The following is a 27178-nucleotide window of genomic DNA, read 5'->3' as shown; positions in this document are numbered from 1 at the left end:
TTTCCATGTGTTGCCTGTCTGTTTTCTTGTAAGCTCCTTTTCAAGTCCCCTTTCAAGTAAGCAGAGCTGAAGAAGACTTGAAGCACTCTACTGTTTTAGGAGAGGCTCAGACTAGGGACCAGACTGGCCCCTTGTTTGTTGACTTATGCTCATAACTCCAGCATTGATGGGGGAGGATGGAGAGATCTGTGGGCTGAGCACTGCACCCGAGCTCTCCCCCTCCCTTTCCCCCCTGTTCTTGTCTGTTTAACATACAAGATCTGCAGGAAATGGGCCATCTCTTACCATGGCCTTCTGTAGAGCCTGGCCCAGTGCAACCTGCACCCGGTTGATGCTTTGCAGAGGTAACTTAATGTACGTTGTGACAGGGTGGATCTCCCTCCCCCTCTTCTCTTGCTGCAGGTATATTCGCTCAGAGCGCTCTGTCATTCTTATCAACTTCTGCCTATCCATCATCTCCTCCAACGCTCTCATCCTGATCGGACAGACCCAGACCCGGAATAAGGTAAGAGATCAGTTGGGCTTTGTTTATTTGTTTGCTTTTCCCGTGGTTTAGCACTGAAATGATCCGTTCAGGCAGCTCTTCCTCATTTTTCCTCCATCTGTTAATTAGCGACATGTCAAAGACACAACTAAATGGCAGATTTCTATTTTCTCTCTCACTCTTTCTTTGATAATTTGTCAGCATCCTCAGGGCTTTGATTAAAACCAATGTGATATTTTTGAATATCTGCCTAGAGTAGCTGGCACACGGCACACTAAAGAAACATGGTTATTTGCAAGGCTTTAACCATTTTATTTTCCAAAAATTACAAAGAAAGACAGATTGAGAAAAGGCTTTAAAAAAACCCAACAACAACAACCAAACAACACAATATCTCAGCTTTACATTTATTTCTCCAGCAACTTTTATACTCGGAGCTTAAAGCGCTTGGCAGATGTTAATGAACACAGCCACAAAAACCACCTTTATTTGGGTTAGGAAGCATTGCCAGACGTGCTGTGCACGCTGCAGAGCTGGGGACCGCGAGGGACTCGCTGTGGATCACAGTGTGACTCGAGCAGTAAAGGCAAGACATAACGGGGATTTTCAAGCCAAGTGCCCTGGTTTCACGTACATGCCTTCCCCCATTACAGACCCAGCTGGAGAGGCACATGTTGCCTGTATGACTTTTCTCCAGCTAGCGTACTTTTAGTTTCCCTGTTGGCAGCTGGCATGACAAATCACTGCTCATTGTTAGTATTTTCCAGTCGTACCTTTTCCCGTCCCCACAAGTGCTTCAACTATCCTAACTCTGCTAAGCAGAAAACTGAGGCAAGAAGCATCCTCCACTACTCCTGCTGCCACAATCTCAATCAGAAGTAAAAATTTAGGTTTTAGTTAATAATAACCGGTGAATGGCCAGTTTTTTCAAGCCTCTACTTTGGCAGCCAGAGCATGCTGTCACTTTTGGAAGCATTTCTGCAGAGAAGCCCCAGGGTTTACTGAATCACTAACACTCATTTCTGTGGAGGGCTGTTAGGGGTAAGTTGTTTTAGCAAAAGCTCTACAGCTGTTGAGTCATGTGTGTGAAAAGAAGTGTGGAGACATGCAGCCAGCCAGCCCTGCTGCTATTAAACAAGTGCCTTTCAGAAATTAAGTTCGTGAAGCAGAGCTGCCTTTCATGGCCAACATCATTGGCAAGAGGTGGAGAAGGGGTGAGATAAGTTCTTGCTTTCCCTGGGTGCATCGTCTGCAACCCCAAGTGTGGGCTAGGAACTTCTTTCCATAGAAAGAAATACTGAGGTATGTACGATATGGCAAACCATGCCTGGACCACCTCTTTGGTTATTCTTCTTCACCCCAGGACAGGAGGTGGATGTCTTCACCCTCTCCCACCCCTTTCAGGGCACAGTTGTGAGCTCAGGTTCTCCCTCGTGCTTTTTCTCACATTACTCTGGGTGTTGACTGTCAGAGCTGTTAGCAGGGATTCAAAGCTCCGGGCTTCGATTGCATGAGGCAGATTAGCTCTTTGCACATACATATGCATGAAACACCATAAATAGAAAGGTTATTCTTGGATTTCCGCTTAGCCATCTAGTAAACAGTCTCTGGCAGGGAACAGAGAAAGAAAACTATACAGAGAAGAGAAGAAGAAGTGTAAATTAGGATTTTATTCACATTCAATTATTGATAATGGAGCATCTTAAAGTGTTGGTGATGACTGATTTATAATAGCAGTTACTTGGGAGACTTTCTACAGTATTAGTTTCCCTGGAAATGCCAAATTCTCCCTTGATTTCCATCCATGTAACCTCAAAGACAAGATTCCACGCCTGGATTTGCTAAGCTTTTTGAAGATGAAAGGCATGGGAAAAGGCTAAAAAATTAGTGTCAGCAATAATGTGATACAAAAGAAATTAATGTTGCATGAACTGTCCATGTCTCAAAGGCATGGCTACATGCTGCAAGGAAACAGATTTTTCCTCTTAAAGGAAAACAAGGGCTAATGGCCTTGACAGACTGACAAACTCTGCTAGATCTTTCTGCAGCAGCTTGGGACATCATATCCCTGTGCTTAGGCCTTCATGGAGGTGATTATTTTTCCTTACAAGGAAGGAAAAAAAACCTGCAGCAGGAGTAGAAGAAGCAAATACATGCTTGCCCATCAGCTCGCCAAGTTCACAGCCTGGTTTCAGTTCAGACAATGGGTTTATCCTGGCCCAGCTAAGGTGTGCATATTTCTTTTGTGCTCCCCTCCTCTCTTCTTCCTTCCTATTCTATCAAAACTACCTGATTGAGAGAAAAATACCCAGAAAATGTATCTCTGGTGTAAAATTGGAAAGCAAAGGTTTTCTCTCCCCTTTACAAACTGCTGGCACACTGGGCAGAACCGTGTTTGTGCAGAACAAACTGCTGGCACACTGGGCAGAACTGTGTTTGTGCAGAACAAAACCAAAGTGGTAAAACAAATAGTTTTGTATCTGATGTTAAAAAAAAAAAAATATGTTGTTTTTTTCTAAAATAACAGTTTCTTAAAATATATTCCAGAAAGCATCCTGTGTTTTTAACTGTTTTATGTATGTATGTAAGCTGATGAATAACAACTACCTTTTTAGGATTCTTTTAAAATGTGAAAATTACTTGAAATTATCATATTGAGCTGTGTCATTTGTACTGAACTGCCATTCAGAATCTGTTTATAGGCAGAATGCAAAGGGTTTTGGCGTCAAATACAAATGTGGAACAAAAAGACAGTTCCTGTCTCAAAGAACACAGAGTCTTACTTTTATTCACAACCTCTGATAACGCCAGTTTGTGCCAGTGTATGAATCGAGAGCAACCCGATAAAATCGTGAAAAAAGACACTCCATGCATGAGAGCTCTGTGTTAAAAGATGCTGGTGGATGAAAAAAGAGGAAGGTTCATTGACCGTAAACCCAAAGTCCATATTTCCTGATATAACTCAAAGCAGAGAAATGCTTTATTATAAACCTCCCCCTGCCCTGAATGCCTTAAGCCATTTTTTTTTTCTCCAGAGTCACTTTTAAAGTCTATTTGCTCTCCCTTCTCCTTGGGAGCCACTGAAGTTTCTTTCCATCATTTTCTTCTTGAGTACATTGATTCACAGTTTCCAGCCCACAGATGGTGGAAAACTGGCAGAGTTAAACAGAGCGGCACCAATTTGCACCAGTGAAAGATTTGGCCTTGCTGAGTTAAAAACAAAGACGAGCTTGTCAGCTTTCCAGTCCATCTCCCTGGCACTACAGGATTGTTCTTCATAATGCATTTGCTAGTACTTTCCCCAGTTTAATTTTAAATGGCTTAAGCTCCCTACGTTTCCCTTGAGACATTTCCCTACCGAGTAGTAGAGATCGCCATTATGAAATTCCTTCCAATGTAGTTTCTTTGGGGGTTTTAGGTGGGTTTTTTTTGTGGTGGTTTTTTTTTGTGGTTGTTTTTTTTTTTTTTGGTTGGTTGTTTTCTCCCTGTCTGCTAGCAGTTATATGCTCTTGGGCAACTTGCACTACTCATGTTTGCAGTCCTTACCAGCCCCTGGCAGCCGTGATTTCACCCAGTTCTCATGGCTTAACTCTTTCGTTCAGTGATCCTTCCCTGGCAGGACACTGTCTAAATTGCCCCTCTCTGATTTAATTTCTATGGCTTGGCTGCCAATGACATGGTATTTTGCAAATCTTTTGAGCTGAGATTAGTGCACGGCTTATTAACTGCTTCGTCCTCCTCAAAAGGATCATGGCAATGGTTTTGATCATTATGAAAATGAATATGCCTTGCTGAAGCCAAGAAAGCACCAGGATGGGATGCAGGCTCAGACTTCAGCAAAAATCTTAGAGCTCATGCTGGAAAGCAGCTGATTTCCGTGTAGTACTGAAATTTTGGTCTTTTGCTGGGTTGAAGCTGGTGGGGGAGGCAGCCTTCTAAAATGTCTCTTTGTGTCCTGATCTCCATGACCTTGCCTTCCAGAGCCTGGTTTGGAAGCACCTCCCTGCACCCTCTGCTCTCCTAAGCGCTGCTCTCTCTGCCTGCTGCTCTTCTCACATGTCCTCCTTTCCTCCTCTCTCCAGGTGATATGCACACTGGTGGCAGCTTTCTTGCACTTCTTCTTCCTCTCCTCTTTCTGCTGGGTGCTGACCGAGGCTTGGCAGTCCTACATGGCCGTGACGGGCCGATTACGGAACCGCATCATCCGCAAGCGCTTCTTGTGTCTCGGATGGGGTGAGGATCCTGGGTCTGTGGAGCAGAGAGGGTTTGGGCTACAAGAGGGACTGATGCCCTGCAGAAGGCTTGGCAGAGGGTGCTGGGAACCCTTTCAGGGGTGTCAGGAAAGGCTGAGATGGTTAGAAACAGCATCAGCAAGAGCTGCAAAGACCTGCTTGCCACCCAGCGTACCCAAGGGTCACACCAAATAGATAAGTTGCAGAGGGGTTGAGTTTTCAAAGGGTATGCTGCGGGTAGTTTCTGCTGGATTTGTGTCTCTTTCTTGCTTTCTCCTTTTCTCTCTCTCACTGTCTCCTTCCACGTGCAACCTGGAGTGAAGCAAGCTTTGAAATCCCATCTCCATGGCAGCAGGGCTTTTTGTAGACAAATAAACTATAAGAGTGGTACAGATGCTTGTAACTAATTTCTCTCCCTCTGCCTCTTCCATATGTTTAATTTATTAGCCTTAAATGATGCATTCTGTAGTAGAAAACAAACACAAACCCATAACCTGGGCTTTCAATGCAATAACAAGCGTGCATTTGAAAAGAGCAACTGAACAAAAAGTTGCTTAAAAACGAGCAGGCAAAAAAGAGAAAGGGAGAGAGAAACCGTTGTGTGTCTGAGCTGTATTAGTGTCTCGTTTTACTACTGAAGTCTAGCATTTCTCCCCAGGCAAGGTATTTCCGATGCTTACGAGGTGCCCTGATGTGATTTATTCTGGCACATCAAGAGCCATCCTCGTTCCAGCACCTGGATCCCTTTAAGTTTTCTCTCCTAGCTCTTGCTTACGATAGAAAATAAATTGTGTTATTGAAATCCGCTGTTTGTGTGTAGCAGGAGCATAGCCACATACATGCAAAGCACAGGCTGGATGCGCCTGTGTGTGTTCATGCATATGTTTATACACGAACACAGCGATTCAAGGGTCATCAGGGATATCGAATGCAACCAACTAATAGCTTTTCTAGGCAATAAAAAGGGATTTTTCTGATTTGTAAAAACTGGGACAGATGGGTGTGTTAGCCAAGGGAATTTTGGATGAGCGACATTCACATTTGTAGTCTGCACAGATTTAAGAAAACACCCTACATGTGTAGAAGCATAATTTGCACTGCTAGTAAAACGTCGTCATCTCTGAGCTAGGATGCGCTGGCTGATAAATAATGCATACTAACCATTTGGAGTAGGTTAGGAGAAGAAATGAAGAACGTTTTCACCTATTAAGGCAGCAAGGGAATTTCTGGTATTTAGCATCCTGTTAGACTTCAGCTGTAGAGCTGGGATTAATGGCACTTCTAAGAGGAAAGAGTCCGAAAATACGTTTTAAAGAGCATAATCTGAAATAATTAGCACAATTCACTTTGTCATGGGCTGATTCTCCCCCTTTCCCCCCTTTGCATATTAGCATTTCTCTAAGCCCTCGTTCTAGACATCTTTGCCAAGTTCTCAGCTGCTGTCAGCTGTAGCTCATTGAAGCTATGGTGGTTTTCATCAGCAATGAGATTTATTCCTAGGGTGTTATTTTTTTCTTCTCTTCAGTATGTAACTCTGCCTTTCCAGAAAAGAGCAATTAGAGTTTTTTTACTATTATTATTTAGAACAGACAGACAAACTGTTCCGTAGAAACAATACAGTCATCATATTTAGCCTGAGTAAAGAAGAAGTAATTTTGTTAGTCTTTTTATGACCATGTCATAGTTTCCACTACTAGATTTTTAATGCTGCCACAGTTCAAGCTCTAAGTGGGTCTGTAGTTGTTCATAACAGTTATGGCTCTTGGCAGTTACTGGCAAACAACCTTTTCTAGGGGGACATGATGAACACATGACCTGATTCTCCTCTGGCCTGGCAGTACAAAACTCTCTGAAACAGGTTTCTAATGTATTTATTTGGAATTGTATATGTAAAATTCACTTTCTGCAGAAAGCCCCCAAAACCTTGCCACTGATTACGTAGCATGACTGACTGCCTAGGAGGACAATCCATACACACTAAATGGAACAGACCAGGTAGGAATAACTTTCTTTCAAATAATCAAAAACAGATTAAGAGTTTTGATTTTCTTATTCAGTCTTACCACATCTGACTGTGATTAGATCATTAACAGCTCTCTCAAGGCAGAGGAGTACAGCACCCCTCCTTACAATGCTCTTTAGCTTAGCTACCATGGCATAGCTACCACCTTCAGTAAATGCTCCTTGCAGAGGTACATTTTCAGCACAAGCTGAGGCTTCTACCCAGGCTCAGTACAAACCAGTCCCTGTAAGCTGACGAGTTCACAGCCTGTATTTCTGCATAATTATCACATCTAAGAGAGGCACTTTGCGAAGTACAAGTTGCTATTTTTGGAGGAGTCTTAGCCAACTTTCCTCTTTCACAGAGCCTTTTGCATCAAGCTATACTGAAAAAGTCCTTTCACATGTGGTTTCTTGGTGTGCTTGTCATGGGATGCCATATTGATGGCATCTTAGTGAGTACAGCACCCAGGATATATCCAGATGAGGTGTGAAGGAGGCTTAGAAAGAGAAGCAATATTCAACTAAGAAAAGGGGGGGGGGGGGAAGGAAAAAAAAAAAAAAAGGAAAAGAAATCTTTTAAACACACTGCCTGTTGGTTTTAGACTGATCAAACATGAGCTGTGCTTGGAAATCTCATACGAGAGGAGAAACACTTCCCTTTATGATAACTCTCAAATGCTGTATACTCCAGCCAACCTGGCCTTATACCTCCAAGCTGGCTGCAGAGCATCACTATTAATCAGTCTTGCAATGATTTGTATTGCTGAGTGACCACCTTGCCAGCAGGGTTATTGTTTAGATGCCGTGTCTGCACATCCCTTTGATCTACAGTGTCTTCTGCAGTCACCTGCCATGACCTCTACAGTGCAAGAATTGGGGTCTTGTCAAGAGGTACTAACCCTAACTGGCTACTGATTCTGCTAATTCTTAAAGGGATTTGCCCATCTTTAGCACTGGACAGATGAATTCATCATGTCATGAGGAGGAGGGCTGTGAAAGTCCACATGGAGACCTCCACAGATGAAGAACCAGATGTTACTAGCTGATATCCAGGCATTTCTTCAGGGAAAGGGGAGAACTGGGCTGGGGCTAGTGAACCACAAAAGTACCCAATCTCCTCTGTAGGTCTTTGGGCACTTTGTCGTGTCAGGAATAAGAAAGATCAGAAGACTATTAGCAAGAAGTAGTGTCTTTTGCTAGTTCTCATTGTGCCTAGACATTCAAGGACCCCAGAATTTCAGAGCTTTTTATGTGTTTTCATCCAATAACCAGCAGGTTGCACAATAACCAGCAGGTTTTCTTTATACTCCTCTCTAATTTTGTGGGAGCTTCCAGCAGCAAGATCAAATCCATAGCTTCACCCCCTTATGCACCTGAAATGACATCCCATCTTGGCCCCATTAGCTCATGATACTCTGAAGATAAATTATACTTGGTACATTGAGGCGTCCCAGCCACAGACTTAAGTTGTGCATCCTTTGCAGTGCTCATAATGAAGTGTGTCGTCTTGAGGGCAGCTGGTTTACTCCCCTTTTGGAAACAAAAAGGGAGCAGGTCTGGCAAGAGAGGAAGTATCCTGGTTAGCAGAAAGATCTGATGTTCTGATGCTCTTTTCCATTGTTGTTCAGAGGGACCTGCTCTGTTATAGATCACGGCCCACCACTTTTGGGGGACCTGTTTGGGACCGGGACCTGTTTGTGATAGGGAAAACATGTTTCCGTTTCCTTTTCTGTCTCATTTGGGATGAGATTTGAACCTGGGTTGTTCATCATACATTCTGTTAAGAGCAAACATAGTCCTTAATCTCCCCCTTGCTAGTTTATTTGAGTTGGGTTGTGGCTGAATATTCCATCTTCAGGAGACACCCTTATATATTTCTGGCCAGCCTGCATACACAAGAACAAAATAAATACATTTTATGCATCTGCATGTACTGTCAATCACCACAGAACTGCTGAGACCACAGCAGGATATGAGCTGATTACAGCTGATGGCCTTTACTTCATTAGCAGAGGTAACATGGGTTCATGCTTTTGGCTTTGAAGGTCCTGAGTTCAGTCTCTGCCAAAGACCCAGGCTGGGACAGATGGTGCTAGAATAACACTGGACAGAATAGGGTATATTATGCGGTTGAGTGGGAGATGAGCTGCACATATGCTTAAATGACCAATTTTCCTTGTTTCATTTCCACAGGGCTCCCCGCCTTGGTCGTTGCCATTTCCGTGGGATTTACTAAAGCCAAGGGGTACGGCACTGTGAACTAGTGAGTAAAGGAGCTCTTCCTTTTTCTTCCTGTCTTACCCTCCATCCTTTTTGCCAAAATCCAGTCACGACCTGCAGGAGCCAGGGCAGGGGTTAAATTCTGCTGTGCTGCCCATGGCAGAGGGAAACAGGGATGATGGGAGAGGAAGGAGCCATCCTGCCTCCCTGCCTCCTCCAGCCATCAGCTGGCCAAGGTGGGTTGTATATTACTTTAAAAGCAAGTTTATAGAGACTAGTAAGATTTAACTGTTGTGTATATGACATAACTTTGATGTATGTACCTTCTACTTAGAGATTTTTTAATTTTATTTTTTAGGAGAAAATGTAGACTATTTAAAGTTCAGGATGTTTAAAAATTAAAAAGAGCTTTTGTGTTTATCTATTTAATCGCTTACTTGACTGGTCCCAGGTTTTAAAAATAGCTCGGCTCAGTCTGAGACACCAGAATGAGCATGAGTTTTTCAATCCAGGGTTTGGAAATTGATATCATTTTGCCTGTTTTCCAAATTCCACAGGATTTGCCTTTAGGAAATGTAATGTGGGAAGAAGGCAGCAGTAGAAATAATAGAATAAGATGGTTCAGAGGTAAAAACCACATGATGGCAAGGCTGGAATTACTCAGAGCTGAAGCATTAGTGCAACTTGAAAAAGAGGAAGAAAAAGAAAGTGGTATTTTTTCACTGTGTTGTGAGAGTGATAGCTTAGAAATTTTATGTATAGTGGCAGCCAAAGGATAATATTTTATGCAGCAATAAATCAGGCCCTTCCCTACTGCAACCCATCATTATCTAAAGCCTTCCTAGCTAGTAGATTGCATCCCACATGAAAAATGTTTAAGACAGAAGTTGGAGATGTGGCCAGTGACGGATGAAGGTTCAACAGGTCCACTGAGAAAATATCATGTGGAATGCCTGCTCCTTCTCAATTCCCACCATATTGTGCACACCCACGACCAAATGGTCCAGGGTTTGCATTTTGATTGCAGGAGACTATTGAAACAGCATAGCAGCATTCTCTGTTTGCTATGTAGTCTAAATTACTGCAAAATACTGTACAATACAGAGGGCTCAGGAACGTGGGTTGGTCATATGCAAATCCCTAGCTACAATCCCTGAAGCCTGTGCTGACATCAGGATGCATTGGCCATACCTGTCCTGACTTGCCTGCCCCAGCTCAAGTGACTTGGCTTCAGCGTGTCCTGGTGGAGAGTGATCCAGCATGTTGCATGACTCAGAAGAGGAAAACGCATAGCCTGGCTTTCAGAAGCACTGCTGAGTTCCCAACTACCCTTTAGCTTTTCTGTGGGTCTGCTGTTTCTGACACTTTACTCTGTGCAAGTCTGCAAGACCAGTTCTTAATGAACAAGCATCAGGGGAATGGGAAGGAGGTCCTAAATATTTTGGCTTCCTTTCCTGTTTAGAGACTGGTGGCAATTGGTGCAAAAAGCTCTGTAGCTCCTTCTCCATTAATGCTTAGGGTCGCCGCGCGTTTTGTGGTCCACATTGACCACACAAAAGAGCATGGGCAGGGAAGGGAAAAACGTGCAAGAAAGCACACCCTGTTTCACTGCCCTGGACCACTGCGTGCCAACATCTCCCTGCCCAGAGCAATACCGTTCTAGACTGCAGCCAAAAGGGTGTCAACGCGTGACAAAACCTGCTGGACTCCTGCTTTGCTCCCAGATTTGGCACGCCAGCAAGGTGGCCAACAGTCTGCGCTGACTTTCCATCGTTCCCAGGGGATGCTTAACCACACCAGCTCTTCTCCTTTTGCTGCTAATCCTCTGACTCCTTTCAGCCCTAAAGACGCTGTTGCTCCTTGCATCCAAGGGCTGGATGCTGCCTACCTCCCTGCCCAGCAGGGGATGGGAGGCAGGGGGAGGGGGAGGTTGAGGAATGGCAGGGGATCCTGTGCTCCCAGCAGGATCTGCAGCCCAAGTGACACTGTTTCCCAGCTCTGCTGTCAAGGTGCTTGTCACCAAAATAGCAGGGGGCCTTCACACCCCATCAAGTCCAGTTTGTCCTCCTTTCACCTCCCTTCCATGCTGCAGCCCAGTATGGGGTAAAGCTGGTGAGTCCCAGCGGAGTTGTGCGAAGAACAACAATTCTTCTCAACCACAGAGAGCCCATCAGACATTCCTAACGCTGCCATCTTGTTGTAATTCCTGCTGTTGGCTTTACCAAGAGCCAGAGCCAAACAGAGCTAACTTGCAGTCACCCCCTCAAGCCAGCGTCTCTGCCCCAAGCAGCGTGGATGTCCCCATGGGTGCTGGTTAAGCAGTCCCTGTCCTGCCTCCATGCAGGGAGAGCAAATGGGTGCTCACTGCTGTGCCAGGTGGATGGTGTGGTGGGTTCATGAGCCATGATGCTGAGCATAAAACGGTGCTGAGCATCACTGTAACGAGAGTTACATTTGTGCATTGGTGCATTTTAAAACATGAAACAAATATTCATGTGGACCAAGCTAGGCAGGGTGCCCTGACAGGCTGCAGTGCTTTCACACTTATCCCTGTTTCCCTGCTCCAAAGGCATAAAAGCTGTCTTGTCTTACATTTATGTGTGGGAATGCCCTTGGTTTTACCTCTCCTCTAGAGTAAAGTCAATATTACATAGGAGTAATCTCAGAGCTTGAACTCAAAAACTTGAAGTTGTTCAGACCTAGATTTAACACTGTCTGATGCTAAAGGCATATAAAAAGAATACAGACATGGATCGAAGCTGGTCCCAGGATGTTTGTTGGTTTCTGTCCATTGCAGAAATGTGTGAGGTGGCTGCAAAGCTTGGAGCTAGAGATCAGGAGCTATTTCAGCTTTGTCCCTAGCATGCACAGGGCATGCACAGGGCATTTCAAATAGGCAGTGGCAGACTTTCAAGGCACAATGTTTCCATCCTGCAGAAGGAAGGAAAGACACTAGCCCCAGCACGTCCCTCCCTGTGAAGCAGGGGAAAAGAGCTGCCATGATATACCACAAGGGACTTCACAGTGTCTTTGAAAGCTTCTTCCAATCCTGCAATTTCTGATTCCTAAGAGCAGTGCATTATGACCCATTGGTTTTCTTCTGGGCATGGGCATTAAGACAAAGCAGGGCTCTGTTATTTAGCTGAGCACAGGATTTGAACTAAATATCAGTTGTCTTCTCATCCCACTCACAATGGTAAAAAACCTCTGACATTCATCTATGGGACATTGTTGTGAGAGCATTTTGGGGACAGCTGCAACTGTTGAAGTCATGGTAGCACTAATCTTGGTGTTACAGACTGCTACGGTGAAGCTTGTGGAAGGGACAGCGTGTGAAATGCATAACGTGTCTCTGTGTCACGATGACTGAAACTATCCATCTGCAGGGTACACCAAGGTGGCAACTGCAGTGGAGCACATTAAGAAAGGGACCTCTGACAAGGTGGTCTACCTGGGTCCTAAGCAGGATTTCACCCAGCTTTGTCCTGTCTTTTTTTTTTTTGTTCATGGGATGAAGCTATTCTGTAACGATGAGAACAGAAGTGAGTGGCAGTGTGGAGGCCTGTCCTGTCAGGCTGTGGTAGCAGTCGAAGGGTTGGCTGCGTCTCCAAGCTGTAACACGAGAGATCAGAGACAGTGCCAAGTGTGGGAAGGTTGTAGGTAATATTTACCCTTTAGATGGCCAGACTGGGCCACTGGGTGGAAAGATGAGAAGGGAGAGAGAGGTTCAAATTAAGAATTTAATACGTACTGCAGGATTTGGACTGTGCCTCTGTTGTTTTCTGAGTGACAATTCCCCAGCAGCCATTCACTCAGAGGCCTTTCTGGCTAAAGACACTTCCGGAGTGCTGTGAACTCTCCATCTACAAGGAGGGGAGGAGAACACAAAGGGATTTTTCCTTTTTCTTATCTGAACAGCATTTGAAAGGAGATTGTGTGGTTGTTTGGAGAGCTGTTGGGGTAGGGTACTTGCTGTACTTCCAGTCTCGAAGAGAGTCTTGGAGATAATGGAGGTCTAAAGGGCCTGCCACTGCTCACCTCCTGGTATTAGGCTGAATGCCTGAATAATAACTCTCCTTTTAGCTGGTACTCCAGGGACTGACCCTGGACCTCTAAAGCTTGACAAACTGCCTCTTAAAGCTTGAACTGAGTAATTGAGGTTGTGCTACTGGTAGCTGGGAACTCATATCCTTCCTCACCAGCAGCCCACAAAAAGTTTCCTGAGAGCAGTGCCAGGACACTGCAAATTGCCAGGGGTCCTTGTGTGTCATTATGTCAGGGCTTCTGTCACCCACAGGTGTCTCAGCAGCTTCTATATTAATTTCTAAATTAGCACTGATGGGACAGCCCCAGTTCCCAGCTGCAGTCTTATACAAATATTTTGGCTGTTGCATTGGAGCCACTTAATTTGGCACACGATCTAGGTGAGACCTGTTGCTGGCAGACCTGTACAGTATAGTCAAGAAGGTGTCTGGAAGTCAGCTCTTCACAGGACCAAGACAAAAGCCATCCATCTCACATTTTTGCTGTGGCAGATTCACAAAAGGATCAGATATTTTGCAAAGAGGTCTTTCACGTTGAACACAAGAGCTGCTGTCAGTCAGGGAAGCACCGCTTAGAAATAGCAGTCTGGAGCTGCTGAGCATTGTTAAACCGTTCACTTACTCCCTTCCAGTGGTAATTTTATTTGAGAGATCTGTGAAGAGATTCCTTGGCAAGTACTGGGGAACCTCTTAGCGAAGTGCAACTATTTATGTGCCTTGTAGGCACAAGGCTAAAAGCATCTCCACTAGACTAATATATTGCTGGAGTTTGCTGTTGGTTCCTCTTCTTGGGTATCGCTTCACCTTTTCCCTTCCCTTGCTGTCAGCCACCACCTCTGACAGCCTTGGGAATGCTTCCATTATGCGCTGTGGCAGGGAGGTCAGACAGTCAGAAGGGATAAGGACCAGTGCTTGGCGATGTGTGAACTCGCCTTCAGAAAGCCTGATGCTCAGAGGGGAGGAGGGGCTGCCAGGGACCTGCCATGAACGAGAGCCCTCATTACACCAAGTCCTCATCACTAACTGGAGTGTGGAACTGTCAGCTTCTTTCTTCAGCTGAGCTGTTGGTTGGAAGACACCCTGGGAAAAAGGGTCTCAAAATTAGGATGGAGCATTGGAGTAAAAAGGTCTGAGCAAGGACTGAGATCTGGGAGCCCTCCTGCTTCCCCCTGCCCTCTTCTTGCATTTAGGGAGACCTCCAGTTATTGCAACCCTACAAAGCTTCATTCTTATTCCCTCCTCAGCTGATTATTCGTTTTATTATTACAGCAGCTCAGTCAGTTTGTGAGAGCAACTTGCTATCAGGAAGGAATTAGAATTGATTAAATTAACACATTACAGGTTTAATTTAGAAATAAACAAGATGCAGGTCTCAGAAAAACAGAATGTCCTGCTTTCAATTTTCAATTTGAAATACTTTTTTTTTTTTTCTTTTCCCAAATGTTCTGTGTTTTGGGGTGAAAAAATAGCATTTTTTTGCAAGTCAGAATTGATACAAAAAACATATGAGGCTGATCAACAAAACTGAAATGTTTCCAGGAGGGCTTTGTTTCCCGGGAGACTCTGAGAGTCAACATGGGTTTGCTTCTGATGCAGAATGAAACCGTATTGCTGAGAGTACAGACACGTAACTGAATTACTGCAGGGTTAGCTGGGTTCAGAGCTCTAAGAAAGTCCTTGCTCCATTGTGGTTACCTGCTCTTCTCCTGTGGTAAATGCACGGTAGTTTACTGCTGAAACAGGATTACTTCATTGCACATTTTCTCCAGGGTAATGCAATGTCAAAGCATGCAGACTTTCTGTGGGGTTGCTGGCACAGTGTAAATTTGCATCCTTTCTTGCCCCGCAGTACCTAGTTTATGTGTCCATGCTTTGAACAGCTGGATTGCCCACAAAATGGAAATTTCAGCTCCAGTGCTGCTGTAACTGTTGATGACTGTCACAGAGCCCCAGGCTGGTTGAGGTGGGAAGGGATCTCTGTAGGCTGTCTGCTCCAATGCCCCCGCTGCTCAGGCAGGGTCACCTAGAGTTGGCTGCTCAGGACCATGCCCAGAGTGCTTCTGAGTGGCTCCAAGGATGGAGACTCCACAACCCCTCTGCCAGTGCTCAGTCACTCTCCCAGTGAAAAATTGTTTTCTTCCTGACTTTATGGTCAAACCTGAAAATCCTGTTGGCTATCCAGACAGCCTGTGACGCTCAGCTCTGAGGATGGGAGCAGAGTGAGATTTCCCCTGCCTCTCTTCATCTGTTTTGTTTTTGTTGGTTTTTTTGTTTTTTTGTTTTTTTTGTTTTTGTTTTTTTTTAAGCAAGTTTGTTAGTATGGATATGTCTGTGCACAGCACGTCACTGTCCGGTGCAGTAGGAGCTTCATGAGGACACCTAGACTGTATTCATACTATTTATGTGAGAGATGGAATTCATCCTGCATTTCAGGTAGCAATGAGGGCTTTAAACTAAAGTTGCCAGGGAAGGGGAATCTCAATCCATCCCACTCCTACCAGTTTGGTACCAGTGCCACCAGTAGATGCCCAGAGCCTTGACAGGGATTCCAGGTCAACTATAGAACACCTGAAAAGCAGCACAAAGGAATTCCAGCCAGTAGTTCAGCTTGATCAGGGCCCAGCTTAAATGCCTCTACGCAAGCACACGTAACATGGGCAATGAGCAAGAGGAGTTAGAGATGTGTGCACACCTGGAGGGCTATGATCTTAACGGTATCATGGAGATGTGGTGGGATTGCTCCTGTGAGTGGAGTGTTAGGATAGAAGGATACAGGCTCTTTAGGAAGGACAGCCAGGGCAGATGAAGAGTTGCTGTCACCCTCTACGTAAATGACCAGATGGAGTGCATGGAGCTCCACCTAGGGATGGATGAGGAGCCAGCCGAGAGTTTATGGGTCAGAACTAAAGGGAGGGCAGGGCCAGGTGACGTTATAGTGGGAGTCTGCTACAGGCTGGCTGACCAGGAAGACCGAGCAGATGAGGCCTTCCATAGATAGATAGAAACTATCTCAGGTTCACAAGCCCTGGTCCTCACGGTGGACTTCACCCACCCTGGTGTCTGTCGGAGGGACAACACAGCAGGGCATAGGCAGTCCAGGTGGTTCCTGGAATGCATTGATGATAATTCCCTTCTCCAAGTGATGGAGGAACCATCAAGAAGAGGTGTTATGCTGGACCTTGTTCTTACCAGCAAGGAGGGGCTGGTGGGGAACATGAAGCTCAAGGGCAGCCTTTGCTGCAGCAACCATGAAATGATGGAGTTCAAGATTCTTAGGGCAGCAAGAAGGTTGTACACCAGGCTCACTACCCTGGACTTTGGCCTCTTCAGGGATCTGTTTGGTAGAGCACCATGGGATAAAGCCCTGGAGGGGAGAGGGGCACAAGAAAGCTGGTTAATATTCAAGGATCACCTCCTTCAAGCTCGGGAACAATCCGTCCCAGCAAAGAGGAAGTCAGGCAAAACCACCAGGAGATCTGCATGGATGAACAAGGAGCTCCTGGACAAACTCAAACACAAAAGAAAGCTTCCAGAGGGTGGCAGCAAGGACAGGTAGCTTGGGAGGAATACAGAGAAATTGTCTGAGCAGCCAGGGATCAGGTCAGGAAAGCTAAAGCCCTGAGAGAATTAAACTGTCCGGGGATGGGAAGGGCGACAAGAAAAGCTTCTCTGGGTACATTGGTGGTTAAACGAAGACTAGGGAAAATGTGAGCTGTCTCTGAAAGGAAACAGGAGACCCACCTGGTTACTCAGGATATGGAGAAGGCTGAGGTACTCATTTGTGTCAAGCATTTGACACTGTCCTGCATGACATTCTTGTCTCTAAACTGTAAACATGGATTTGATGGAGGGACCACTTGGTAGATAAGGAATTGGCTGCATGGTTACACTCAAAGAATTGCAGTCAATGGCTCAATGTTCAAGTGGATACCAGTGATGAAGGATGTTCCCCAGGGGTCAGTATTGGAACCAACTCTGATTCACATCTTTGTTGTTGACGTGGATAGTGGGATTGAATGCACCCACAGCAAATTTCCTGACAACACCAAGCCAAGTGGTAGGTTGACATGCTGGAGGGAAGGGATGCCATCCAGAGGGACCTTGACAGGCTTGAGAGGTGGGCACGTGTGAACATCATGAAGTTCAACAAGGCCAAGTGCAAGATCCTGCACATGGGTTGGGACAATCCCAAGCACAAATACAGGCTGAGTGGATTGAGGATTGAGAGAAGTCCTGAGGAGAAGGGCTTGGGGTCATGGGTTGAGAAGAAGCTCAACATGACCTGGCAATGTACATTTGTAGCCCAGAAATCTGACTGTATCCTAGGCTGTGTCAAAAGAAGTGTGACCAGCCAGTCAAGGGAGGTGATTCTGCCCCTCTACTCTGCTCTGCAGAGACTTCCCCCTGGAGTACTGTGTTATGCCCTGGGGCCCCCAACATAAGAATGTGGACCTGTTGGAGCAAGTCCAGAGGAGGGCCACAGAGATGGTCAGAGGGCTGTAGCACCCCTGCTATGGAGACAGGCTGAGAGAATTGTGGTTGTTCAGCCTGGAGAAGAGAAGGCTCCAGGGAGACCTTCCAATAACTAAAGGGGACCTACAAGAAAGCTGGAGAGGGGCTTTTTACAAGGGCACATAGTGAAAAGACAAGGGGTAATGCCTTTACACTTTAAAGAGGGTAGATTTAGATTAGATATAAGGAAGAAATTCTTTACTGTGAAGGTGCTGAGGCACTGGAATAGGTTGCCCAGAGAAGCTGTGGATGCTCCCTCCCTGGAAGTGTTCAAGGCCAGGTTGGATAAGGCTTTGAATGACTTGGTTTAGCTCATGACAGGGGGGTTGGAAGTAAATGACCTTTAAGGTCTCTTCCAACCCAAACCATTTTAGGATTTTATGATTCTATAATCTCTCCAGTGATGTCTCCATCTGGGTTAGGTGTGCTGCTTAATTGGATGGTGAAGATCTGGTCAAGGGAGTTCAGGATGTGATTCGTCTGATTGAAAGTAGATGCCTCATCCCGGAGTCTTTTGGTTGAATCTCTGCTGACTAGAAATATCATAAAGGGTGACTGGGTCTGTGGTAGAACCAATAGGGCATATGTCAGCATTTAGATGAGCCCCTTCAGTTTGTGTAGGCACCATGCAGTTTAGGAACCTAAATTCCACTCATGGTCAATGGAGAAAGGGGAAGTCCTCTCAGGTTTCATGGTGTGAGGAAGAAGGAACAAGCTGGTTTCCAGAAGATGCACCATACCCCTCATGTTCAGCTCATTCCTTAAGAGCATTCACTTAAGGAGTGCTATGAATTCCCACCTTGCTGCTGTGTTGTCAAATTTCCCTATGGCAGCAAGCTCAAAGGAAGGATCCAGGAGAAGTATTGCCCTCCTGGACCTAATCCTCTGGCAGGCACAGTGGTTAATGAGCAAGGGACAATTCCCACTGTTTTCTAAGTGAGTAGGACAAGAGCATCATCTTGCCAGCAAACTGATCCAACCGCTTCCATTGAAACAGAGCATTACCATTAATTTTGCATGCATTCCTCCGTGCACAGTTGAATGCCATTCTGCAGGCAGACCCCCAGGCAAATGAGCCTTTATGCAAGTTCAGGAGAAAGGGGAAGCAAAACTTGCTTGCTGTAAACTCTTTTTGCCATGGGGTATCACCTCCCAAGATGAACCCTACAGGCAAAGAGAAGAAGCAGACGTGTACCTGTCCGTGATGCTAGCCACTGGGTAACTTTCTTTTCTCTCTTCATTTTCCAGCTGCTGGCTGTCATTAGAGGGAGGTCTTCTCTATGCCTTCGTGGGACCAGCTGCTGCTGTCGTTTTGGTATTTAAGCTTGGTGGAAAGCTTTTCTTTTTTTCTTTTTTTCTCTTTACCTTATAGCATTTTCCTTGTTCTTTCAATCCAAGAATGCCCCTCTTTATTTCCACTCATGCTTTGAATAGCTTTCTCCCCCAGGAATAAAGAGCAAAGTGTTAAAAGCCAGCAATCTGGGATGGGTTTGATTCTGAAATGTATATGCCTCGGTTCTCAGCCTTCCATCTCTGTCCTCTCTGGAGCTCCCTAGACATCAGATTAATGTTTTTCCTCTGTTTTGCCCAATCTGGTTGGAAGTGCAGGATGATGGTGGAAATACCTGACATTAACTCCTTCAGAAACTGCTGTTGCTGGTTACTTTCAGACCAGGCTGTGTTTCCACAGCCAGCATTTATTCCTGGTCTGTCCCAGACGTCCAGTGCATGTAAGCCGCTTCCTTGTTTGCAGGTGAAATGGAGGTTTTCAAATCAGTGCTGCGGGGGTCTTTTGTGACCCTAAAAATGTCATGTTTGCTTCTAGTTCAAAGAGATGGGATGGTTAAAGTGGACGTTCCTAAACTCTGTCCCCATCCATGGTGGGTGTCTGTTCTACTGTCCCCTCACCCTTGGCTCCAACACAGCACCAAAGCCAGTCTTGGACAGCCATTTCTTGAGTTGAAGGTGTCACTCGAAAGATGACATACTTTTTATCAAGCTTCCTTGCTGTTGAAGCCTCACTGGCCATGAGAAATCTTGACTGTCAGGGTTCAAAGAATTTGAGAACTACTGATCCTCTAGGAAATCGCTTCTGCAGCAATCTCAAATGGATTTAATGCCACATTTGGGCCTCCACATGTAAGTGACAGTCTTTCTCTGCAGCCCAGTGTTTTATCCAGTGTAGGACCTGTATGTCCTCTAAGACTCAGGTGCCCTGGGGGGGCCCACAGGAATGGGGTTGTTGCCACTCACGATTTCTTTTTCAGATCAGGCTTTTGTTCTGTGCAATGCCTGGAAGGTTAACCACCCCACTGCAGGAGCAGGCTTACAGGAGAGTAACTACACGAAAGCTCTTGCTGCCTCTGTTCTCACTGCTGCCGTTGCACATCAAACGACCTCGGTGCCATGGTTTCATCATGATGACAAAGAACCAAGCCAGCAGTTCCCCTCCTCTATAACAAAACAAGGCTTGTATCAGTTAGGGTCTTTCTTTAGTGGAAGGCTGCGACACGTAGTTGAGCCTTCAGAGAGCAGTCAGCAAAGAGTGGGGGTAAACGGGTGTTCATGCCAGCCAGTCATTCAGTCTCTGTAGGCATATGATAGTTGGATTTCCCTCAGTAACGTAGCTGATAGGGGTCAGGGTCTTCTTTATAGCCAGGAAAATTGACAGGAGCATTAAGTGGCTTAGTGCTTTCAGATGGACAAGCTATTTGCCCCAACAACATAACAGCTTATAGCTCTGGCTCAGTGGCTTGAAGGCTCAATAGACAGCAGTGATTAAGAGGGAAGGAGCTTTGGTAGTGCCCAAGAAGAGGGAGTCAATATGCTGCCTCAAGCCATTTTGCTTTTGTTCTGCCAACAAGTGAAGTAATCCTTCAGCTTTCCTTAGCATTTTTGAAGTGTGAGAAAAACACATAAGCCTGCTTTCAATTTGGCATCTCAGCTTTCAGTCACCATCAAAGCTGGAAATGGAGATGTCCTTACAGAGTGGTCAACACCTGCAAATGGTGGTTCATACAGCTGATATTAAGAAGTGTTGAATCATCTCTGGGGGTGTCTGTCTCTAATCCGTACCTGGAGAGACAGCCCACACATCTAGTTTAGACTACCTAACTCAATGCTGGCTAAAGTGAGTAGTGAATGCTGCCCAGGTTGATATATGTACTGAGGAGCTTGGGGAAGGAGAAGGAGAAGCAGCAGCACTGAAAGATTTTTTTTTAAATGGGAATCAGATAAGCTCAATAAGTTGCCCACATGTGACTTTGAGCAGAGCCAGAAATTGAACATACAGTTCTCAGGCATGCACTGGGCAGCTGTATGTTCTCCACGTACTTTGCCCTGTTTTCAGGTTGACCATGTCAGCGATGGAGGGACAGTTCACCTAGCTCAACATATGGACAGCCAGGCTCTTGCAGGGTTGTACAGGTGATATGCAGCTGTGCTGCTCTCAGGACACATTTGCTCCAGAGGCAATACAGCTGCTGTTGTGCAGGGGTGCACAGAACAAGGTGGGGCATGACCAAGTTCACCCAAAACTCTTATCAGTGTGAAATATATGTGCCCAAGCATGACTTTGCACATAGCTGACTTGGCTACAGCTGGGCTTGTTACCTCTGCCTTAGCCCTGGCCAGGCAAGATTTGTGCTTACTCGTACCAAGCCGTTCAAGCATCTCTGTACTGCAGTGCTATCAACATGATTTCCTATCACCTGCAATAACTTTCTTCCTCCACAGCCTGCCTTATTATTCTCACATTGGAAAAAGGCCTTTGGCTTGGAGAGTATCTTTACTCAAAATAATATTCTTCAGATGGCCTGCAGTTTCAGCAATATTTGCAGCTTGCAGTCAGTCCACTGACACTGAACAGCTGCAAAGGTTTGACGTTTAGTCTTAAAAACCCTGGCAACCTCAAATGCAGAGCTGTTACAAGCAGTTTTACTCACCTTACTCAGGCAAAGCAGCCTGGTGATAGTTGTGTGCAGGTGGAAGGCAGTGGGTTACTGCAGGGAGAGGCTTATGGCATGGTGAAGTCAGGACAGTCATCAGGTACTGCTTATCTCAAGGGCTGAATCTCAGACCTGTGCCTTCGCTGTGAGATGGCATCCCAGAGATGAAGAAGTAAAGCTGCACTGCATTTTATTAATTAATAAACATGTTATTAAGAGTGGCTGTGTTTAGAGGCACGTCCATGTTATATCCCTGCCTTTTTAAAGGAACAGAGCCAGGATCAGAGCAGGATGTTGATCATGATGGATCAATGTAGTGGATAAAACAGCTTTTATTTAGTAAAAGAATTGCAGAGCTGCACTTTGTCATCTCCCCTGCTATATAGGAGATATAGCATATGAATGAGGATACACACTGGGTTGTGGCCAGTCCCAGGAGCGATCCAGCCTGCCACACTTCAACCCCATTTTTCCTACTGCCTTAAAAAACAAGGTCTCTCTTGACCCCGTTGATCTCCAGCACAGTGAAGAAGGATCAGTGAACTGAAAGTGCTTTCCCTCTCCAAGCACATAACTAGGGTTTGAGTTCCTGCTGATCCTTGGCTGAGTTACTATGTCTGACTTGCCAGTGTTGATTCTCTAAAACAATACCATGGTGAGCTCTAGAAATGGACTCACAGCTGTGGAAAGTAGTCCACTGACCCAGCAGCTGATGCAAAAGAAAATAACTGCTATTTGTGAGATCTTCCATTTATTCCCAGCTGTGGACTCCACACCAGTGAGCTCGGTTGTGTTTTGCTGAAACCAGCAATCCAAACTCAGGACTGCTCATTCTTGAGGATGATTTAGGCAATTAGATGGAGGCTTGGTGTGAGCAGACATCTGCCTTCCTTTAGGCTAAGTGTTGTACTAGGTGTCTCTTAGGACCACCTCTCAAGGATCTATTAAACTCACCAAAGCTCTCAGCTAGCACGTGATGCTGCACATCTGAATTTGGCCTTAAATATTTCCTTGTAAGCCCTACATGCAAAAGAGCATCTAGCACATCGTTCTACCAACACCAGACGTTTCACTGACAGCAAAACCAGGAGAGTGTCACTTTTTTCCACCATCAGTGCTGTGCCTCCGTGCCTCCATGAAGAGGGTGGTGTTCACGTGTTACTAATGTGTTCACATTCAGAGGTTGCTGAAGTTTGGATGAGGTTTGTAAACCAGATGCAGCTGGCAGCAGTGAATGCAGTCAGAAGACAGTGAAGAGTTTAGGATCACTTGGCAAGACCTCAGCTCTGTACAGCCTGTATTTCACTGTGAATATTTATACCTGATTGACGCAGACATCCGTGTTCTCACCCTAACAAAGCAAACCGAAGGACTGCATGTAGTTGTCCGGCCCACTGATTTCTTTGGAAATGACTAGATGGCTAATCTGTGTGCTGTGCCATCTGCAGTATCTCCCAAGATACTCCACCAGAGTAGCTGATGTTTCTAATTGCTTCAGTGCCCCTTCCACCTCTTATTTTGAGAGCAGCAGTGGTGGCTCACCAAGCAAGAGCTATGACAAGCTGTCTGCACCACACTGCCTCATCCTCTTAATGCTGCTGCTCTGGTAGCACAGACTCCAGAAGACATTTTTGAAAGCCAGCGTCAACCACTTTCTATTTGTATTAGCCTGAAAAAATGTTCTTGTGCCTGGAGTTTGCCTTGCTAGACCTCAAGCATACATCAGGCTTCAAACAGCCCTGCAGCAATCTCAGCACTTTACAGTCTTGTCCTGGATCATGGAGACCTCTCCGATCTGCTGCCAGCTGCATTCTGCTCTCCCAAACTCACTGATGCATGGCCAGGGGAGGTGGGACAGGGTGGAGAGGGGACAAAAGGGGTCGTGGCCTGCAGAGGTGTGACCATGCTACCTGGACTTGGGAAAGATGGGAGGGACTTAGCTTGCCAAATGTTGGGTTTTTTCCTTCTCTGCTACCAAGTTTGACCTGACCCACTTGAGAACAAAATTGTGTGTTGTTTCTCTTTCGACAGGTGAACATGGTTATTGGCATTCTGGTTTTTAACAAACTTGTATCCAAAGATGGAATAACAGATAAGAAACTGAAGGAACGGGCAGGGTATGCCTTATCAATACATCTAAGTAAAGATTGAAAAAAAAACCCAACAAACTGCCCAAGGCTGTGATCAATAACCAGGCAAGGAACGCAAAGAGAGATTGGAAATTCAAACAGAAAGCAAAAGCAGATTTAAACAAAATGAAAGATAAAAAACCCCAACCCCAAACACAACAGTTGGTTTAATGTCTCTGTCTTGTCATTCAGTGCAGCAGAGACAAAAGACCCAAGCAGCAGCACTGTGTTACTATGGAGGAAGGTTAGAAGTTCATCTCTTTGTTAAAATGGCTTCAGCCCAGGCTTATTTATCCTCCCAAAGATTAGGGAGAGCAAAGTGATTCTTCTCACTAACTCCTAGAGAGAGCAGCTGGATCAGAGAGGGACCCGTCATTGCTGAGTGTGGCACGTGGTATGGGCTGTGTAACAGAGAAGTCATGTCTAATGGCTAGCAGGTGGCACAGGGACAGCAAAGCTGTGTGATACTTTTAAGGAAAGGGTCTTTGGAGGTCTAGCAGTGAGCAGACTAGTAGATGGGTAGATGTGTAAAGAGAAGGAATGGTAAGATAACTTTTCTGCAAGAAAAATTTCTGATGCCACCTGATGTTCTTTATCTTCTCCACAGCCACCACCCCAACCTCCATCCCTGAAGCCTGGGGCTTGTGTTACATGGGTTTCTGTGTAGTATAAATTGAAGAGCTGGCTCCACAATTCTTACCACCCTGGTCTCACTAGGGGTTGGCTGGGGTGGCCGCTGCCGTGCAGGGCTCTCTGTTGAGTTACTTCCAAACTCTGTTGACAAGGGCTATTTTATCATTGGCTCCAGCAAGATGAGACACACACACACACACACACACCCCTTCACAGTCGTTTCTAGAATTGAGTTTGTAGCCTGCTCAGACTTTAGCCCTGAGCTATGCCATGCTCCAAGCAAAGGACAGAAATGGCATGCTGACACTCTGAGTCAAATCAAATACGCAGGTCAACCTGGCTGCCGTTTGTACGTTATTTTCCATGGCCTTACTTGGCTTCCTGTTGCAGTCAGAGACACTGTCTCCTTACCTGCTGCTAGAAAAGACAGGGTTGTGTGCTCTCACTTGTCCGGTGATGGCATTTGATTTATCACAGTGGGTAACGCTCGTAGTGTTGAAGGAAGAAGTTGTTTACAAAGAGGCACGGAAAGCAAGAGGTGTTCTGGTGTCTCTGCACCACAGCTACAGGCAGAGCCTAAAATCCTAGGAAGCTGGTGGAGCAGATTCAGGATATACCCTAGCTATGAAAGTGGAGGGACCATGGGTACCTGTAGCCTTGTTTGCTGCACTCCTAGGCTTCACAGGGAGGATAAGCTGCTTTATCCGCTGTGGTGCTACAAGTTCTTGAGCCCTAAAACTGTGTCTCAGAGGGTAGAGGCAAAATGTACAGGTGAGATTCAATACTCCTGTCATTGTCATTGCACTATTGAGTAGTTCTGGTGGAAGTGGTTTTTAATTGAGTGATGGCAGCAAAACTGAGGGTAGAAGCAAGATCTTATCCAGCCAGGGGAGAAACACAGGAACCTGTTAAGGTTCATGTTTTATTAGCAGTATTGACATAACTGAGCAGTGCGGTCCCTCAGTGCAGCAAAGAAGGAAATTTTGATGCCTGAGCAGTGCCATGGTCGTGAGGATACTTAAGCACGTTTGGATCGTCAGAGGTGCTGGTTGCTGCTGGGTTGAACAGCTGAACAGGTACATGGAGAAGTGACTTTGGTGCATTGCTTGAAGCAGCTGCTAACAAGTGAGTGCTTTATTCTGGGTGATGCCTTCTTTACAAAGAGAGAACTCAAGAAAATACCCAAACTGCAGGCAGAGTCTGTAGCAAGATAATTGCACTTGAAAGTCAGCGCTGAAATAAATGGTTTATTGGATTAGCAGAGCAGTGAGTTACTGTCTCAATCTCTCCGTCTTTAATCTAAACCACATACAGAATGACCTTATTTAATACATAGCTGGTTATTGATCACATTCATAGTTGTACTTTGAAACAAAACCTGCAAAGCAAAAAAAAAAAAAAGTCATTTTTCTGATGTTCTTTGTTTTTTCTTTCTTTTCTCTTCCCCCTCCCCCCCCCCCCTTTTGTGTCCGTGTGTGTGTGTGCAGCACTTTTAAGCCTTCTCTGTGTTCAAAGATTTAGTTCTGCTTTCGAAGTGCACCCACTGAGAGTGCGGGAGCACTTTGGAGAGCTCTGGTGCTCCTTCCCTTTAGCTAGCCGCTTCTGGCCTGGGCTTGGGAACCGTGTTGGAAGGTAGATCTGAATGAGATGTTTGGATCTGAGTAGATGGTATAAAGAAACCTTGTGTTTCCTTTAGCAGAGGCAAGAAGTATGGTTCAGTGTTGCAAAAACAAAGAGGGGGGGGAAAAAAACAACCAAAAAGAGTGGAAAAAAAGTATTGTTGGAACACTAAGAAGAGCCTGACACACAAATGGCAGATCGACTGGCACAAATGAATCAGTGCTAACCATTCCCACGAATACCCAAGACAGGATAGGTTTTGCCCTATACTTAGCAGGAATTTGTTAATATCATAGCTAAGGAAATTTCTATGATTACTTTCGTCACATCTGCCAGAAAATGTTGACTTTCTAATGGCAATGATTTTATAGGTATATCACAAAACCAGGCTGTAGAGAGTTGGGTGTGATCACCTGGAAAGATGGAGGAATGCACACAACTGCCCCAACTCCTCTCTGGGCACGGGAGAAAACCATGCAAGTATCTTCCTGCAGAACAGTCTCCGTTCACAGGCAGCTGCACTGACAGTGTTTGAGCTCCGTTGACAGGGATGCTACTATAGATGAATGTTTTAATGTCAGAGGCAGGAGCCTTTAAAATGAATTTTAAATTTATTCAGCGTTTATTCCAGAAGCATTTGTGTGCTCACACAGCCAGGGAAGAAGAATGAGACTATGGGGTATATACACAAAGGCTAATTTTAGCCTGCTGAGTTTAATCTCCCTAGGCTTACTCTGTAACTACTGGAGAGAGACGGGAGCCTTGTTTAGTTGTTCCAACTTGCCCCTTAGAGGACCTTTACTTCTTTTATCTCTCTGTTGATTATACAGAGGACTTGAGAAAGTTTGCCCCGATACCTTGTATGAAATATTCTCTGCGTGACTGTCCTGGTGGGGTGTAATGGAGCTGGATTGTCAGTCCATAGAGAAGAAAGTAATTGGAAAGATAACTAACAACATTAAAATAGGAACAGATTCGGATTGTCCTTCATCTGGGGATGTATCATGTTGGAAGCAGTGTTCCTGCTCTTTGGGCCGTGCATGGTTTAAAGCACTGTTCAATAAAAGGTAGCAAAATCCAGGCTCCAGTGAACACACCAGATGAGTCCGTGAGCTGTTAGTGGATATTTAGGAAGCAGAAAAAGCTAAATTAAATGAATGCATTATTCACTTTGATTATTTCATTAGCTACCCTTTTATACAGGCACCAATACAAACCTGCTACGGAAATCCAATATATTAATCATCACATGCCCCCAACAAGAACAAATTAGAATCTAAATGTATCCACATCTGTGCCTACTGCTTACAACTTTCTGTATAAATACACCCAACAGCAGTTACAGTTGTGTGTT

General features: G+C 45.3%; 1 protein-coding gene across 5 annotated transcripts in view; it reads left to right on the top strand.

Annotated features, from left to right (window-relative positions):
* The window catches only part of ADGRB1 (adhesion G protein-coupled receptor B1), a 294612-nt gene that overhangs the window by 232059 nt on the left and 35375 nt on the right, over positions 1–27178 (top strand). For all 5 annotated transcript variants that reach the window (XM_037381503.1, XM_037381502.1, XM_037381500.1 and 2 more), the window contains exons 20-24: positions 403–505; positions 4567–4717; positions 8914–8983; positions 18744–18810; positions 23474–23559. In XM_037381503.1, the coding sequence (XP_037237400.1) occupies positions 403–505; positions 4567–4717; positions 8914–8983; positions 18744–18810; positions 23474–23559 (477 nt within the window). The remainder of the gene's footprint in view (positions 1–402; positions 506–4566; positions 4718–8913; positions 8984–18743; positions 18811–23473; positions 23560–27178) is intronic.

This window comes from Falco rusticolus, chromosome 3 (genome assembly GCF_015220075.1).
Source record: "Falco rusticolus isolate bFalRus1 chromosome 3, bFalRus1.pri, whole genome shotgun sequence".
Taxonomy (NCBI): Eukaryota; Metazoa; Chordata; class Aves; order Falconiformes; family Falconidae; genus Falco; species Falco rusticolus.
Note: the sequence above shows the minus strand (reverse complement) of the source record. Positions and strands in the feature narration are given on the sequence as shown.